This window comes from Plectropomus leopardus, chromosome 17 (assembly GCF_026936395.1).
Source record: "Plectropomus leopardus strain MGB_pleo_1.0 chromosome 17, ASM2693639v1, whole genome shotgun sequence".
Taxonomy (NCBI): Eukaryota; Metazoa; Chordata; class Actinopteri; order Perciformes; family Serranidae; genus Plectropomus; species Plectropomus leopardus.
In genome coordinates, this window is record NC_142192.1 from 26273062 (window position 1) to 26292467 (window position 19406).

Genomic DNA, 19406 nt, shown 5'->3' on the forward strand with positions numbered 1-19406 from the left:
TGATTGAGTTGTGTAAGATTTCTATAGAGACAAAAACATGAGGGGTTTATCTGTTTTTATTTATTTTCCTGTTTTGTTTTTGCGCTTCAGAGGATATCAGTCAGTCTGCTGACGGGTTGTTTTGATATCTGATTTTTTTTTCATGAAGTTATTTTGTTGTGCTCTCTGGGGAATATTAATCAACCTGATGTTGGTTTATTCATATTAAGAATGGCCTTTTTTTTAAAACCCAAAACCAATCAAAAGATGGAAGATTATGGCTACAGAATTTGTACTAAAGGAGCAAAAACTCCCTCTTATCTTCCTTTGACAATACCTTTCTGCAGCTTACTAACAGCCAACATTGTCCTGCTAAATGTTTCTCTAGATCGTGTGCTGCCTCTCTAACAACAATAGCTGAACTTATAGTGAGATATGAGTGTGCATGAATTCCTCCGTGATCCGGCAGCCTATTAAAACCTGCACTGTTAACCTTTGCATTTAGAGATTATTCTACAGACTCAAAAGATGTCAAATGTCAGACGTTTCCTCGCCCTCATACCTCTGAACTGGGACACTTCTTAAAATACTGCACTCCTCAGAGAAATGTTCCAGAACATTCAGTGTCTACATAACACTCAGGTTCCCTCCCTGCTTTCAACATCCAACTTTTCCTTCTGACGCTGTGAGAAAAAAGATGTCAGACACACGTGTAAAGCTTCACACTATTTAAAATAGCTTTCATATGTTCTCAGATTCTGTCTTAATCCTAGAGGAGCTGACGGAGTCATTTTCAGTTTGTCTTGAGGTGCTCTGTGAGGTCCACTAGTGCACCTTATCTTAAAAATATGGATTTATTTAAACCTTTATGCTTATTATAATTTAATTTAAACATGTAGTAAGTCATGTATTGATTTTTTTTTTAAATTCAAAACCTGCCTCTTAGACTCACCATCCCTGTGTGCCTTGCTCACATCCATCCCATCATATTATTTATTATTATATCAGGCGTTTTGTGGTGAGCCAATCAGCACCGCGGAGAGCTCCTGCATCCGTCATGGGCAACGCCCCGGTAGTAGCTGGCATTTGTCAACGTGTTTTTGGTTTTTTTTGGTTTTTTTAAATAAACTTTATTGAGAAAATTCCACATGCCACACATTTTGATAGTAATCACTGTGCCAAATTCAAACAAGCATGCCAGGGGATTTAGGTTAAATAAAAACATTTTTTTAATGGAAAGAAAAAGAAGAAAAACAAACAAACTATATATAATAACTGCACATTCAATGCACATCTATAATAGTAGGCTATAGGTTATTAAAAAATCACTATCAATACCAAGCCAGTACACAACTCAGAGATGGAAAACAAGTGTCTCTTTTCTTATCCAGTCAAAGTGCAAAGTCCATAGATTATTCCAAGAGATCAGTTACTTCACAACAGCTTGTATCACATTTCACATACATACTTTATAGTTGACACATGCCAGTAGAGTTGCAAGTCACTTCTTAAAACTGGCTTTTATTGTTTTTTTTAAACATAGTTTATCACTATTTGTTTCTGTAAAGCACTGCTTGTCTTTGTTTTGAAAAGTGTTATACTAATAAAGTTTATTATTATTAATATTATTTCCCTAAAATGTCAATATTGAGAGTAAAAAAAAAAACTAAAAAAAAAACAAAAAACCCCCAAAACATTTCTTCATTGGACAGTTTGATTTTGATGTAGAATGTCTTCAAAAAAATGTATAAGCAAAACATAAACATTACATATGTGTATAAAAGGTTTATGTAGTAGTAGTAATGATAATATTTTTATTTATATAGCGCCTTTACAGAGTTTACAAAGTGCTTTGACAACCAAAACAAAGCAGAAAGGGGATACATGGACTGCATAATGTCAATATAAAAATAATACAAAGAAATAGACCAAACAAACAACATCAGAAACAATAAAAACTACACATAAATGAAAATAAAATGGATGACAGATAAAATAAGTGAAAAATAAATAAAAAAGAGTACAAATATAAATATTTAGCGATACTTTGGGTCGTCTGTTCTGATTGGCTGAGTCACGGTCGAAGCTCGTGCCACCTGCACGCGAAACTGTTTATTTGCTGTTGTTTAGCAACCACGCAGTTCAGTAGCTAGCTAGCTTTTGTTCGTAAAACACTGAAATTATTATTTTAGCAGTGTGTGTTAATGTAGGTAACTGGTGTAACGTGGCGTTATTACGTTGCTACGTAACTTCTCCTATTTACGCACATTTTCTGCGCACCGTCCTCTCTATTGTTCCCCATTCATGGAGCGCTATAACCCGAAGATGTGTCTACGGTAACCCCCCCCCTCCCTCCTCCTCAAAGCAGGCGCCTGGCCCTTTAAGGGTTATGTAGCCGGGCTAGCCGATGTAGGACGAGCCGACCGTGCGTCTGCCTGCCTGCGCTCCCCGCTGCCATCCCATCATGGCCTCCACACAGCCGCCACCGACACCACCGAGGATGAACCGACCAGCCAGCGGCCCTTCCCTTCCCGGAGCGGAGACGGACGTCAAGCCGAAGCAGAGGCACCGGTAGAGGCGAGCCGCGCCGGGGAGAGCCGCCTCGCATCCCATGCCACCCCGGTCTCCTCCATGCCTTCGACTAAAGCCAAGTACAGCTATTCGATAAAGAGGGGTGCGAACCCGGGCGGCGGCGGCAGCGGCGGCGGCAGAAACATGACAACGAACAGGGATTATTCTGTTAATCTGTCGGTGCAGCAAGTGCTGAGCCTTTGGGTGCAAGGCACGACGCTGCAGCACTTCACAGGTATGTATGCGGAATGAAAGGTTTCTGTCTTCATGCATTCACACAGCAGCATGTACAGCTGTGTCACCGTCCATTTTAAAGCATTACATGTGTGATATTTCTCCTGACATGCTTAGAAAGGGTGTAAAAGGGGGGGCATCTGTACCTCCTCCCTCCGCTGATAGTGAACGCCGGCAATAAAAAATGCCACTCCTCAGTCCACGCGTGCGGAGTCGGTGAATGACATGAAAATAATCACAACATGCGGCTAATTAATCTTTCTGCTGCGTGAATGCACCTTGACTGTGTAGTAAATGAAGTGTCGCTCGCCTCCCTCCCCTCTCCTCCTCCCTTTGTGTTGCAGTCCAGTAATCAAGAGGCAATTAGAGGCAGCAACTCTGGGCATCTGTCTGGGATGGTCCAGACTCCAGGAGTAGTGAGGCTGAGTTAAAATCCGTGCTTTTGAATGGTGGGTCCAGGCGATAAAAATATGTAGGTATCAAAAAGCTGCAGATGTGTGGTTTGAGCATCAGGATGGGCTGATAGCTCAGAGGAATAGTTCTGATTTTTTTTAAAAAATGGGTTTGTATGGGGTGCTTAGGGAGGGTCCCCCGATAATGTTTTTCCAGGGCTGATACTGATACAGATTATTATTAGTTAATGAGATGGATATTTGGAACCGATATGCATTTAAAAAATAAAATTTTAAATCTTGCTGTCAATATGTAGAATTTGGAACATAACAAACTCCAACACAAAACTTTGTTTAAATACCTTTAGCGAATGTTTAATCAAAACTGAATTGTTCAACATCTTATACAGCAAGTTCTTAGTAACTTTTTTTATAAAGTCAAGTGAAATTTAAAAAAAAAAAAAAGAATAATAAAAATAGCTCACGGAGGTCTTACAAAGCAAGTTCCTCTCATGCTGACACTTTCTTTGCACTTTCCAATGAATTCATCTTATTGGCGATCATTAAAATGAAATGCTGATATGGATAATTGGCAAAATGCAAAATATCGGCCTCAATAATCGGCCAGGCCGATAATCTGTTGAATCGCAATTAATTGCAGAATAGCATTTATGCCACCTAAAAAACTTAATATCAGTGTAAGTGTATGCTATATTGAGGAAATCTATGCTCTCGTCAAAGCCACCAGACTCCATTTACAGAAAGAGTAATTTTAGCACACTGAGCACGAGAGCTGCTGGTTTACCACTGCCTCGATCAGTTAGTTAGTTTGTCTTAATGTGTGACTTTTGTGAGTCCAAAGTAACCCTTTAAATGCCAAAGTCACACAGTAACACAAACAAAATAACTGTTTGAGGCAGCAGCAGACCAGCAGCTCCTGTGATCAGTGATGTTAAATCACTGTTTTTCCTAATGCTTTAACGGCTTAAATTTTCCAGTTGGAAATTACAGTCTCACATTAAAGTAAAACAGTAAAAAATACTCTCAGTATAGCATACACATAAACAGAAATTGCTTTTGTTTGGTGAGACTTTGTTCAGATGGCTAAAATGTGTTTTGTTGCCGACCCTGTCCACAGCAGTACATCGCTTAGCCTCCATGTTGGACTTCAGCGTGCTTCTCCAAACTGTGGACGTGCTTACTGACATCTACTATATGTAATACACTACTAATGGTAGTGTATACAACACCACCCAAAAAAACATTTAGGTTGATAAAGATGTCGGCATAGTAAGGTGCTTCCTCCAGAGTTGCTCTCAATAATTATGTCCACCACAAAAAGGAAAAATGCCTGCAGGCTGTTTTTCTTGTTCCCTACACAATAATGTCATTCGGACACGACTGACAGCGTTTCTGCAAAGGTGACGATGTGCACCCTTTCTTTGAGTTTTGTGTCAACGACCTGGGGTCAAAGCACGGTCAGTCTGAGATAAAAAAATATATATATATAGGAACAAGAAAAGCGGTGTGTGGGCTTTTTATCTCTTCCTCTTCAGGCAGGCCGAACTTCCTCAGCAAGAACTAAATTGCCATCCACCATCTGTTCAGATCATTTTTTTTATTTTCTCGCTGCTAAATATATGAAGGGGAGAAAAAGGGGTAGATGTATACAGGAACAACAGGACCGCTCTGTCACGAAAACACCAGATTATAGACATTCTTGCGTCCCTCCCTGCAGAGCGAGAGTGAAGGCGAGGCGGACATGTGGTCATAGCCGAGTTGGCACAGACCCATGCTCTGAAATGCAGCTGACATCCTGTGTTGAGAAACACATCAAGCAAAGAGGATAAAAGGCGGTAGTTAATGATGCTGACTCAGCAGGAAGCTGCAGCGCATGTAGAAGTTTGCGGAAGCAGCAGAGCTGCAGCAGAAAGGCTTGCGAGGACTTTCAAGAGCAGGGTGCATGAATCTGCCACCCGATCCCCCTCAACCCCGCAGTTCACCAGCCAGGTGAAAAACGACCTCCCGCGCCATGAAATAAGGTCACGAGAAGAGAGTGTGTGAGCCATGAACAACAGGAGCAATGCACTCCAGAATCAGATGTAAACTTTTGATATATACGTCAACCCCTCTGCCCTTTCTTTGAGGCCTCGGGGAGCTGCTTAAACAAATGAGTTTCCTGTTTATGATTTGTGTGCTGGCAGCAGTTTCACTTCAACAAACCGTGAAAAGAACATAGTTTGCTTCGTGGTTTGCAAATATGAGCCACAGTTTTCTGGAGAAAACAGACAGTTGTTTGCAAGGTTTTAGTTTTATGTTCGTTCAACCAAAGTATGAACAACATGTGTCATGACTAGATAAACATGTAGTTTTAGTTTAATGTTCCCAGGTTTTAAAATATCGATCTCTGACGTTTTTAGCTCGGGTCCAGGTGAATACAACTGTTTCCACAGACAATGTCCTTGTCACTTTGGACAGTTCACAGTCCTCATTGTGAACAGTTTCTTCGTACTTGGGCAGGAGTAGATATTAGGGTTGCAAATTGTAAGCACTTTCCTTAAGGGATTAATTAGTAAAATTAACGATTGATTAATTGTTATTTGAATAAATTAATAAATATAAAAAACTTTGATTATTTCAAACAATAACAAATGCATTTTAAGCAACATATTGCATATTCTCTGACAGCGTTTCGTAGCCTATTGATTAATCTTAAATTTTAGGGTTGATTGAATTCTCAACAGATTAATCGATAATTGATTAATTGTTATCATCCTTGTAGATATTATCTTAGATTTTGGATATCATGATATTGTAAGAGCGAAGGCCTCAATAGACAAAGATGACAGTCAGCTGCTGACCAATGTTGTGCTGTTGGCGAGCGTCTGTTGCCTGAGTTTGTGCGGTTTGACGCGCACCGTTGGCGCCAGTCGTCCTTTGTTGGCTTTTGTCAGCTAATTCAGAGATGTTTTTCTTTTACATAGGCACAGAGAGTACGTGCTAGTTGGCATTTGGTTGTAGTTTTTTACAGCGTGTTTGAGTGCAACTTTTTGACTGAAACATGGGACACGATCGAAGCAACAGTCGGTCTTCTTTGAGCCAAATTTTTTTATATTGGTTTGATGTGTCTGATTTTAAAAGCTGCATTGCTACAGTAAAGTGATGGTATTTTCTGAACTTACCAGACAGTTTGTGTTGTATTATTTGCCATGACACTTAGCCAGAGCAAGACAGTCTGCATAAGTCGGGCAGGAGGGGAGGTCGACGGATCAAATCAACTCCGGACTTTGACCCAGCATTATTTATTTTAATAAGAACGTAGTATGCTAGAATCTGTAGCATGCATGTATTTTTAAAAAGACCATATGCATGAGCAGAAACTACATTTTCTGAGAAACCCAAAGGCTATTTTGAAAAGACTCAGTACATATTACAAGTGTAGACTGTCACAACGTCCCAACCGACACTGGATGGGTACGTAGAGCGTCATAATATGACGTGTAGGGTGCCGGTATGTGACAAGTTGGGAGTAAAATGTGTTGTAAATTTAGGTCTGCAAAAGATTCACAATTTCGTCTATAGTCCATCCAGAATGGGAAACAGCTGTATTATAGTAAGGTTACAAAGTGCTTTAAAGAGGAAAGACAAAATTAAAACAAATAAATAAAATCCAGCAATAAAATTACAAAGAATGAAATAAAATAAGATTACAACAATAGTAAAATAAAACAAATTAAAAACATAAACCCTGGTAGAAATGGAAAAATATAAACATCGGGCTGACAATGATGAAAAAAGACAAATTTTTTTTGTCTTTTTTCAAAAGACAAATTTTAAGATGTTTGTGATTCAGATCATCAAGAAGAGAGGACAGAAACTGCAGGATTGTAAACCTTCTGCTCTGAGCTGATGCTGCTGGATTCATCTTGCACTGTTCAGGTCAAAGAAATAAGGAGACACTTTCAGCTTTATCACCAGCGGCCGGCCTCGTCCCGCCGCTCTCTGTCTCCCTGTACCAGGACAAACCCGTCATTCTTCCTCCTGATGGATGAACTGGGCGCCCCTGCAGAGCTCCTGCAGTCCTGCCACTTTGACTCGTTCATGTTCTGCTGCGGCCTGCGTGGCCGTGCAGAACATGAACTCTTATCAGGCGACCGAAAAACATGATCGCCTGATTTTTTTTTTTATGCTTCACTGTTGACCGTCGAGCTCTAAAGCTGCTGTGCGGACAAAGACCTTGTTTTGTAGTTGCGGATTAGCAGAAGTTAATGCCGTGCTCCGACTGTGTTTTGGTATCTCTGAACATGACACAGCACTCGAGTCGAACGCATCTCTCACCCCATCGGTGCTGCTTCTGAGCTGTGACCACCTGCACCAGTGTCCCCTGAAATTAAATGTTCAGCTTCCAGCATCTGCTAAACTGAAAAAATGACCTGCCAGGAGCTGTTTCTGTCAGCTGGGGTAAATAACGACTGTGTATTTTCACTGAAACATTTCACCTTACAGACTTTCTTTCTCTGGTAGTTGATTTAAATCTTGATCACATTGCATCAAGCCTGTAATTCATCATGACATGCAACAGAAATCCCCTTAAACAGGTCTTTTAAATGTTGCTTTAAATGTTGGCAGCCAGCACATCAGCTGACTGCTACACCTTTATCCAACAAAGACAGATTTTACTGACATTTGGTTCTCAGCTGGTGTCATCTGTGATTGTGCTCAGCAGTGGTTAAAGTAAAGTATTCAAATCACTTACTAAAGTACTAAAGTGTCATAATTTAAAAATGCTGCATTACAAGTAGAAGTCCTACATTCAAAATCAATCAAAAATACAAACGTTTTTTCAGTTAAGTATACTTTTAAGTAACAAAAGTTAAAAAAAATACTCATCCTGCAGAAAAATACCTGTGACTGATATATTTTTATATCTGACATGGTTAGATTGTAAATGCTGATGCATCAGCTGCTTAAGATGAAGCCAGTCTTAACTTCTTCACACACAGTTTGGTCAAAGGATGCACCGTACCCACATTTTCAGTCCCAGTACATGATAAATACCTAAACTTGAGCTTATCATTAACTCTCCAATTTGTGCAAATTGATATTGAATGAATATAAGATACGCCTAATGGAAACATGTCAGTGTAGAAAAAATTCCAATTTATCGCAAAAAAGTTTTTGTGCTTGCACAAGGTGATATTTCAGGCGATCAGTCAAAAAAGCCATATTTAGAGAAACTGCAATGGAAACACTTCCACTTTTATAGGTCACATGATGCTATGGATATGTGCTTCTCAGTAGGAACTGGCTCCCTCAGGCATGACGCAACAGGCGCTACAAGAGGTGTTATTGCATTGCATCTCTTCAAACGTTGAGTGCAATCTACAATTCCTCTGAAATCGTGGATTATCACTTCCCAGAAATCCCTCATACGTGGCAGCGTCCACATATAAGGGGCTCGCCTTTCCATTATCGTGCAGATAACACGTCTACGTCGCCTTCAGTTGTAAGTAACGACGGTTAGTCTGGTGGCTGCAATAGAAATAAACCTGCTGGTGTTTTGAACATCCATCATGCTTCTTGGAGTGTTATCGCCTGAGGAGAAGTCGCATAACATCACTCAGTAGAAACGCAGACATCTCACAATTGTGTTTCATCGACATTTTGAAAATATCACTGAAGTTTTGCACAAATCTGTAATGGAAACGCAATGGTCAGGGGACATGATGACAGAGGTGGGGTTTGTGGGACACGTCCTCCTGTGTCCCGACATGCTCCTGTGTTGAACATTGTGTTAATCCGTTCAGGCTTAAGTTGGGCACCAGATGCCTGGCCTGTGCAACCAAAAGCTTATTCTTCTTATTTGTCTGTTTTGTGCTTCCTCATCTCCTCTCTCCTCCATCCTCCTGCCTGTGACCCGGAAATCGTTCTCAGCGCAAATGTCTCAATTTCTAAAATGTATCTTGAGAAGAGAGGAAGCTTGTTGAGATGAGCGAAGACGCACTGGTGTATGCTTTGCGGAAGTCTTTTCAGCGCCCGTGACGTATAAACCTGGCATGACACACAGTTGATGATGCAGCTGTGCCACACGTCATCTTTAATTGACGTCACTTAAAGGTGACGGCTGCAGAGCACAGATGTCTACTTGTTTTTATTGCCTTTTGCCTCACCTCTCTTTGTGTGTCTTTCTTGCGTCCTCTGCTTGTGTCTCAGGTGGGAGAGACTGAAGCCCTTTCAACACAGAGAGCGCTATAAACAACTATGGCATCGTTCCGCTCCAGTGTGTGATTATACGTTACATTATGGCTTTTCAGAATCAGAGGAGGCGTGACGTTAACCACAACAACATCTGCCTCTTATGTGATATAAAACATAAGCATTAGACGCTTTAAACAATAACAATGGCATAACATGTAAATAACAATCATTTACTGTCTCTGTTATATGGCAGCTGATCTCATCTGCTGCTCGGAGGGCAAGGAGCTCCTGAATCTTATTACTTTCCCACTTTTTGAACATTTATACTCGCTGCTGTTCTTTTTTGGATTAGCTGATAATCACTAACAGCTGCTTTTTAAAACTCCCACAGTGGGTTGTACAGATGACTTCATTAAAACGTCACATTTGCCCTACCCATGTACACGCCTTTCTATCTTTAGGTTTTACATAAACCTTGTTTTCCGTTCCCAACCCAGAGGTGAGACAACTGTCCCCTTTCTGCGATTTCTGGTTATGTACAGAACAGGGAGGTGGGGTGGCATTTAAAAAACACATTTAAAAGTCTTAAATCTACCTTCCCTTAAGATGCAGGAACCCTGTAATATGACCTGAGTGTTGCTAAAGCTCCTCCAAAGAACCCGTCTTTCCTCCTCTCCTTAGAGACACATTAAAATGATTGGGACATCCTTCATGACAGCGGACCTCGATTGATTTCCGGGTCATGGGCCAGAGAACGCAGGAGGGAGCATGATGAGCAGAATGAAAAAAATCCATCTCTCTAACTCTTACATCCCTCGTCATGGACACCTCTCTCCTCTGTGGCTCGATGGATGCTGACGGCTGTAGAAAGACGGCAGAGATACAGCTGGGGATCTAACTGACGAGCTCAGTCACGCAGGACAAAGAGCCGTTGTGTTACTGTGCTGTCACGTCTCTCTCCGCCCAGATTGGCAGCTGATTGCCGGATCAATAAGTAGATGTAGGCGCTCGGTCGACTGTGGAACAACAAGGGTTGATAGACATGCTGAAGAGCTCCCTCTGGGCAGTTTCTCAGATGTTTACGCCACACAACAATGTCACATTTCCTGTTTATGTCCCATCATCCAAACAAAACAGGCTCGAGTTCTTTAAACAACATTCCCCAGCTTTGGATTGGTCGTTCTTCCCCCTCAGTCTTTTCTTCTCGAATAATCTCTCGGCCAGCTGGCTTCTCCTCGCTCCCACGGTGCCAGTGGTTCAAAGCAAGGCCCCTCGCTGGCGAAGTGCAACGAGGCAACAGCTCTTTATTTAAAGGAAAGAAGAAAGAAAGACACAAAGAAAGAAAGCCACGGAGGAAGAAGACGAGATAGATTTGAAACGGGACTGACCTCTGATTTGGTCCCAGTTTTGATAAAGATATATACATGTTAGGCTTCAATCAGTCTGTCAAGCACAGTTTATTTGTATAGCACTTTTCATGCAAATGAACTGTAACACAAAAAATCCAAAACAGTACTCGTTAAAACCAGAAACTGAGGAAACGCTACCATAAGTGAGGAAACACCAGAGGCAGGACAAAACCAATCAACCTATAAATAAGTAAAATACTCCAACTGTTAATAAAGCTAAAAGAAAGGACAACAGCACAAAATAAAATAATAAATAAATATGTTATAAATATGGGTTGTCATGATACTAGAACTCAATACTGATACCCAGAAAAATACTTAATACCATTTTTGACAACATGCGGGAAAAATGTAAAAACAAACATTAAGAGGTGTAAAAAATATTTTAATGAAGAAAAATATGAACAATAACATCAGTGACAATATTTTAAGTTTTTTCAGGTAGTACCAAAAAAAAAAGCAAGCTTAATGTAAAGTATCAGTGACAATATTTTTAGCTGAGGCGCGAGGCACGATGTTTACGGGTTGTTCGTCCGTCTTTACGTACATCCATATTGTCTTGTGAGCGTGATATAAAACTTTTACACAAACAGTCATTTGGACTGAAGGATGATCTGATTATGTTTTGGTGGTCAGAGATCAAAGGTCAAGGTCACTGTGACTTTGTTAGTGTCATTCTTATGAACGTGATAACTCAAAAACACCTTGAGGGAATTCCTTCAAATTTGGCACAAACGTTCGAGTAGACTTAAGGATGAGCTAATTAGATTTTGTGGTCAAAGGTCAAGGTCATTGTTAAGATGAATTTGTCTCATTGTTGTGAACGCAGTATCTGAATATGGCCTTGAGTTTCCTTAATTTCAGTCCATTTGGACTCAAGGATGACCTGATTAGAGTTTTTAGTGTTCAAAGGTCAAAGGTGAAGGCCATGGTGACCTCACAAAACATGTTTTTGGCCATAACTCAGAACACTGGGTGCCACCCTTTAAATTGTGATTGTATAGATCTTCTGGGCTGCCGGGGGGAAGATGTTTTTAGAGACATGGATGTAAACTATAAGTGTAACTTGACTAGTGTACGAAGGCAAACAACCGTATGATCGTATATCTAGTTTTCCTTATGACATCAGTATAAAGGCGAAGTTCTGCAGCTGAGCGAGGAGTGCAAATGTTGAATTCTTCATCATCAGTCCAGCCCACAAAAGCCAGCAATAAGCCATTGTTTCAGACCAGATTTTCCATTTACTGCTTAATGTCTAGCTCGCTGCAGCTCGTGTGAATTCTCATCCGGAGCAGTTTTATACATCACGACCTCAGGTCCATTACTACGGTCGGCTGCCTCCTCGATGGGCCCTGACTTAGATTGTGGTGGCTGTAGATTGAAATTCTCCCTCGCAGATGTGTGAGGCTCTGAGAGTATCTGTGCATCCTGATCTGTAGCTGCAATCTGCCCTCAAACAAGGTCTGTGATGTGTGAATCTGTAAAAATGCATCAGGAAGTCTCCCGGTGGCCCCACGGAGCCGGAGAGCATCCTTTCTAAGCACTGAAATCTCTGAATTTGCATGACAAGGACATTTTTTATCTTTACCTGCCCAGGGAGGAATATTTATCCAACTCTTCGCTGTGATGGAAAAACCTCAGGAATCGATCATTTTCACTCCATCACTGCTTAAAGGGAAACTGCAGTGATTTACTGTTGCACTTACAGACCGATCAATTAAAAAATGGTGGAGGCCAAGATATCCTGACTTTTTCTATCTAGTATGGGCCAAGCTCGTAAAGCACTGGGTCCTACATTTCCCAAAATGCAACTGGACATCATCTTTGATGAGAATCTTTCTTCCTGGTAAATTTGCACGTTCAAAAATCCAAACCTCCAGTTAGTAACGCAGGCCTTTAGTTATAAATCTGTCGTCTCTGAGCCCAAGATGAAGCTGAGAAAACCCTGATGATGTCATAGTGATGTCATTTCCTCCGATGTGACAAGGAAAACATTAGACATCAGGCTAAATAGGAATTATCATGACCAGTAAAATGACCTTTATGTCTAAAATCAGTGGATTTTCATGATTGATTAACCTGTTGATTATTTTTGCATCAATTGATAAATTGTCCAGTCCAGCACTTCCCAACCCTCTTGGCTTGTGACCCCCTAAAATGTAACTTTCCTTTCAAAACCAGAACAGGTAATATAACAAAAATCGAAGAAAACAGATGACAAGTGAAAATTTGAATTTTTTTCTTGTTTGTTGTCCCATCTTGCGACCTGATCGGATGTGTTTTGTCCCCTCCCCCCGTCAGAGATGTGGTACTGGGTGTTCCTGTGGTGTCTCTTCTCCTCGCTCTTCGTCCACGGGGCGGTGGGGCTGCTCATGTTGGTCATGCTGCAGCGCCACAAGAGGGGCCGCCTCATCACCCTGGTGCTGGTCAGCGTGGGTTTCCTGGCCTCCCTCTCCGGAGGCGTCATCACCAGTGAGTCCTCTTCTCTTTTTTTGTTTTGTTTGTTAATCCTGATTTGGTTTTTTTTAGACTGACCTCAACAGTCAGCCAGTCAGCCAGAAGAAGACGGGAGGTGACAGGGAGGGAGGAGAGTGGGATGCAGGGAGTGAGTGTGTGTGTGTGTGTGTGTGTGTGTGTGTGTGTGTGTGTGTGTGTGTGTGTGTGTGTGTGTGTGTGTGTGTGTGTGTGTGTGTGTGTTTTAACTCCTGTCACACGAGATGACAGAGAGATTTCAGACTTGTGTTTTCTTGTTTACCTTTTTTATGTAGCGCAGGAAGCTTCAGATATGTCTGGATGATGTAGACAAAATCAAATGTTGCATTTTCTTTGGCTCAATTCAGTGCCTTAATTTAAAAAATATGTTTACTAGATAGATGGCTTGATAAATATTGCAAAGATGTAAAACAAACAAACAGAAAAAAATAAAAATGGAACAAAATGGCAATAACAAAAATGGATAACTTATACAAAAAACTTAATGAATGGATTCAAATAAGCATAAAGAAAATGCATCTTACATGTTCGAGAAGGAGCAGGAGGAAGAATAAACTTATTATTTCCCACCTCGTCTCAGCTAATCAGTTATTTGACTTGTTAACTTCATCTTTTGAAAAAAAGATACAGATAATGACATTTTTACAGTGTACGAATATACAACATTACACTAATCCAAACCCCAGATTACTTCATTTTATGTGGTCTCATAAATATGCAAGGCTGGGCAATATGGGTAAAAATAAATATCAGGATAATAGTGATTAGTGAGAATGTTTTTCTTCTTTCACATAACATTAAATGGCAGTTTTAGCATCACACAGACTCAGTTTGCCTTTATGATATCCCCTTAGAGTCCCAAAGTTCTACAGCTGAATTATGGCAAAACTAAAATAATAAAAATTGTTCCCCACTTTTAGCTTTAACCTGCATTTTACTGATTTTTGCTTTCTTGTCACCTGTTTATTTGTATTTGTTTATCTGCGTTCTCTCCACAGTTTGTCCGCAGACGCTCCAGATGTTATTTAAGCCTTTCTTTGTCTTTCATTCCCCTCACTGTAACAGAGTGTGATCACAGGAGTGTAAATAGCCCTAAATCCATGAGAGCGTAGGGCAGGAGCTCCACAGCGCTCAGCTCAATGAATCACTCTCCATCATAGATGCAAGCCGGGCCCCAAAATAGAAAGACACTTTATTATTAATGTGTAGCAATCAGGGAGAGCAGACTATTGACTGTAAGCACACACACACACACACACACACACACACACACACACACCCCTGAGTGAGTCTCACCGTCTGTGTGTACACCAGACGGGCTTAAAGTCGGAGAGTGGCAGAGCGAACGCAGCAATCTCAGCCGAGCAGAGGGAAAGGAAAGGTCAGGTTGAGTTACAGAGAAAAAACACAACCTTTAAAGCCTCCGAGTGCGTTTCAAGTCCCGAATATTTCTCTACAACATTTAATATTCATGACTGAATCAAATGAGCCAAAAAAAATTCAGGACTTTGCAGGTGTGTTTTATCAGATTTTACTGACAGTGGAGAGACGTAAGTAAAGACACCCATAATTGCTGTGCCATTATGATTTTTAAAGTCACTATGAAACAACTGTTTTTAATTTCCTCTATGTGAGGAATTTCAGAATGAAATGGATTATGTTTTGTTTACTTTTTTTTGTTGAAGATTATTTTTTGGGCTTTTTGCCTTTACACGATAAACAGCTTAAGCATAAAAGGAGAGCGAGGCTGCTGCAGCGAGGACGTCGCCTCTGTACATGGTGTGCTGCCACTAGATAACATTAACACTGCTGTCCAGTGATAACGTACTGTAGTATCACCGTATAGGTTTATTATGTAAATTTGTTAGTGGTGTTTATTCATATGTATACATTTAAGTTTACTTTAGATTGTATAGAGGTAATATATCGTTCATGTTTAAATTGCCTTTGAATTCTTAAACATTGCTGACCATCGCTTTGTGTTTTATTTTTTATTATTTTTTTATTTTTTTTAAGTATTGGTTTAGGCACCATTTAGGCAGCGGTACCGTTTTCAAAGTAGTTTGTAGCCAGAGCCCAACGGATACTTGATTTTCAGTGCAGATGCCGATACTGATATTGGAGTAGGAGTAAGTTATGCAATGCAATTATCCCTCAGGGTTAGTTATCAAATATTTGTGACAAAGATCTGTGATCAAGCAGAATATTTTACAGTTTAATAATAAACTCTTTTCTCAAAATTAAGTCAGTGCACTGAAACAGTAAACTTTATGGGGACTTTGATCATTCTAAATTACTCTGTGCATCTTTTATCTGTATTATGTTAAAAATAGACTTGAGCCGATACTGATATATCTGTTATGAGCCAATATCGGACAATAAAATTGACTGAGATACATTGATCAGGCTCTAGTTTTGGCACCGGTATTGGAAAAAAAACAACCCCTTGTACCAGTACGCTGTCTATTACACCTCTGAACGCTTATGAAGGCCATTTATCAGGCTGATAACAGTCAAACTGGCTGACGATACAGTTGATTGTATGGACTTTAAATCCAGCTTCATCTCTTAGTTTTGCTTAGTTTTGAACCAAAATCAGGCCGCTCTGTTTTGGTCCTGGGAACAGAGACTCATAAAAAGTTTCTCTTGTTATTGCTGTCTGTTTCCATGACGACGGCCCAAACAGCATATTGTGAGGATAAGCGTGAGCACAGTATGTGGCTGTGCATTGAATAACATCCTCACATGAACGCCTCAAACATCTTTTGATACATTTTCACACAGAAAAAGCAGCTTTTGTGCAGAATGGATTGACTCCTGATGGGACGCTGAAAAGACGAGGACGGATGTTTGTCCTCATTGTGAACGGACAATCTGCAGTAATGGTGACAGGCCGTGACAGACAGCTGTGTTTGTGTTAACACTGGTGATGTGTGTTTTCCTCCCTCAGGCGCGGCGGTGGCGGGGGTGTACCGCGTGGCAGGGAAGGACATGGCGCCGCTGGAGGCCCTGATGTTGGGCGTTGGGCAGACCACCCTCTCCATCATCATCTCCTTCTCACGCATCCTCGCCACTCTGTGAAGCGAAAACCCCTCGACGCGTTGAAGCGCAGATGCTGAGACGAGGGCAGTTGAATCGAGCCAATCAGAGACTTTTAGGTGGCTGGGTTCGTGGACGGAGAGGAGGCAGAAACGCTCTGGACCTTTGGGTGCAGGAGAGTGTCTCTGCTCTGTTACTGCCACAATCACAAAGGGAACTCAATGCAGGCCGATTGTCTCCGTGTCAGACAGCGGCACCAGGCGGAGACGGCGCCATCCTCAGCTTCTGGACTTGAAAGCCATGTTTTCAGTTGTTTCCAGAGTTACATCACTTCTTTGTGCCAACAGCCTTCTCTGGGACATCCAGATGCCTTTTATGGCCACTGACTCTTGAAGGCTTTCTGTTGCACTTGTGGGGAAAAATCCTCTTTTAAAAAAAAAAAAAAACAGCAGAGTGACGACCTGTAATGATCGTCTGATGATCTCCTTCAGTGATCAGCGCGAGAACAAAAGTTGAGCAACGAGTGGTGTGTTAGGGAGTGACAACCCAACAGTGTTCATCAGCAAAAACACAATTTTTCGTCAGTATTACAACATCAGCCTCTCCCCTCGGTCTTCACCACGTACAGATGATCATGATCATTCCTTTTCCTTAAACGGTTAAAAAGCTGCTCCATCCAACTCACGAGCGAGAGGCAGCTTTGAATTTTGCACTTTGTAAACGTGTGAGACGCTCTTTGCCTAAGACGGTGAAATCAGTAGACGAGGAGAGGAAAACCAGCATGGCGCTACGTTTGGTTTGAAATATTGATTTAGTGTGTGCCAACGAGAACTCCAATTGGAGTCAAAGGAATATTTCGACATGCTGTCCCGTCAAGAGTTGGAAGAGAAAATGCCACTCTCATTTCTGTTCAGTAAAAATGAAGCAGTCAGGACACAGGTAGCTTACGTTAGCATAGAGACTGAAAACAGCTTAGCTGACGCTGTCTAAAGTTAACAAATTCTGCCAACCAGCACCTCTAAAGCTCAGTCATTAATAATATATCTTATTTCAGACCGTTCTTTAATGATGGATTTCTTTATGCAGTCATCTGCTCCACACATAATACTGCAAACTGTTTGAATTATGTAGCATACATTGCTACATGTAGCTACATGCTAACGTCAAAGAAACGTAATCTTAGTTGCCAATTTTTTTTAACCTGTCCCGGATTTTAAATCATATTCCTGCTGGAACGTGTCCGGTTGTTTTAAAAGCTTTTATTGGTGATTTTTCACAGTAAAAAGTGCTGCTACTGTCCGTAAAAGTCATTGCCTGGCTGCACTGACACCGAAATACAGAAGACCCGGAAACGCTGACCTATCACAGCAGGCTTTTTCAGAGGGGGCGGGCTTAAAGAGACAGGTGCTAAAACTGAGTGTCTCAGACAGAGAACGAATACAGGTGTTCAACCACAGTCTGATGATATATATATATATATATACACACACACATATTCTATAGTATGTAAACATGCATATGTTAAAACCCAAAATACAAGTATGACCCTGAAAATGAATGTAAGTAGTCAGTGTTTTACAGGTGGTGCCAGCTGAAAACATGAGGTACAGACTTGTAGGCGGAGCAGAGTGGGTTTTTTTGCTACACAGACTCCATCTTTGTAGTGTGTAGTTACTGTCTGCGTCACTTTGTGAGTATTGACTTCTGCAAAAAGCTAATGCAGTTGGTTATGCATGTTATGCGTATGTTCGGAAACATAGGCTAAATGAAATGCTACTAAATTAATTAATTGAATTGTTTTAACAGCAGCATGCGTAGTTTTTTATTTGAATGTGAAAAGTGGGAACAGACACAGATTTGCTGTGCTGTTTTGCACTGACTCGGGTACAATGAGGTATTCGTTTGAATCCTTTTTAAACTGATTGTGATCATCATTCTCACAGTTTTGTGTAGTTTTTACTTGTTGGCGAAAAGAAGAAAAAAGCACACCAGCAGCGTAAAAACAGAGAAGAGCCGTGTAATGCCTGCGCAGGAGAGCGCAGCCTCAGTGTCAGTGTCGCAGCTTTAGTTGATTATAATGGACGCACAATGCTGCCGAGGATGTGTCGAGTCGAGGTTATTTCTGTCTGGGTGCAGTGACTTCATGGAGAGCTAAGACTTAGTTTGTAGCATAAACCATCATAAAGCAGAAAATTGTCTTTTTACACAACTGTGTGAAACAAATGAGATCTAAAATGTTGATCAGTGAGCTTGGGAGGTGCTGGTAGGCATTTTTTTCGTTTGTTTATTTGTTCAAACATGAACAAACCAACAGTATTGTTGTTGGTAGCTACACATTCTTAGACCCAGAACAGTAATTTAGCACCACAGCGATACAACTGAACCCCAAATCATTACAACGCAGCGGTCATATTAAAAACAAAAAACCCGCCCACGACCTCTTTCAGCTTTCAGCTTCATCGTTGACCCTTGCTAACGTGCTCGTATGACACAATTTCTAACATAACGGGCCTCCATTTTTCAGAATCTGGAGGGGATGTGTTTTTCCAAAATATGAGGATCACCCGAACAGCTGTGACGAGTCGTATTTCGATACATTTGGCACTTCTCTTCAGTCCCCAGTAAGACCCAACCACTTCCCTAAGTGATCCACAACTTTTCCCGAAAATGGGTTAACAAGTTAACATTCCCAGATTGCGTGTAGAAACGTTCCCGTTTGTGTCTGACATTTCCAACATAAATGATTAGCCGACCATCCTGTGGAGCGAGCGGGCGGTCGGCAGTGAGGTGAGGTTTCCACTCTTTATGTTAAATCAACGACCTCCTGCGTCCAGCTTCATATTCACTCTACAGACACGAGAGTGGCGTCATTCTTCCCATCTAACTCCCAACAAGACAGAGAATAAATGTTGAACTATTCCTTTAAAGCAGATCAGAGGTGTTCGCATCAAACAGGGTTGATTCAGGTCTGGTTGAGACCAGGATCAGGTTCCTCTTATTCAGGTTTTAGGAAAGATGTTTTGGTTTTAAAAAGGCTTGTTTAGCTTCTCGAGAGTCACATATTCAAACTATTCTGTGAGTCTCGGTGCAG

General features: G+C 41.1%; 1 protein-coding gene across 1 annotated transcript; it reads left to right on the forward strand.

Annotated features, from left to right (window-relative positions):
• Positions 1-1874: 1874 nt before the first annotated feature.
• tmem170b (transmembrane protein 170B) lies at positions 1875-16489 on the forward strand. Its single transcript, XM_042507142.2, has 3 exons — positions 1875-2785; positions 13085-13255; positions 16227-16489. The coding sequence occupies exons 1-3, from the start codon at positions 2611-2613 to the stop codon at positions 16355-16357; spliced, it is 477 nt and encodes a 158-aa protein (XP_042363076.1). The 5' UTR covers positions 1875-2610; the 3' UTR covers positions 16358-16489.
• Positions 16490-19406: the final 2917 nt, after the last annotated feature.

Coding starts and splice junctions, on each gene's coding strand:
- tmem170b (XM_042507142.2), top strand. CDS start 2,611: ATGCCTTCGACTAAAGCCAAGTACAGCTATTCGATAAAGAGGGGTGCG. Junction 2,786..13,084: donor GACGCTGCAGCACTTCACAG/GTATGTATGCGG, acceptor TCCCCCCGTCAG/AGATGTGGTACTGGGTGTTC. Junction 13,256..16,226: donor CTCCGGAGGCGTCATCACCA/GTGAGTCCTCTT, acceptor TTCCTCCCTCAG/GCGCGGCGGTGGCGGGGGTG.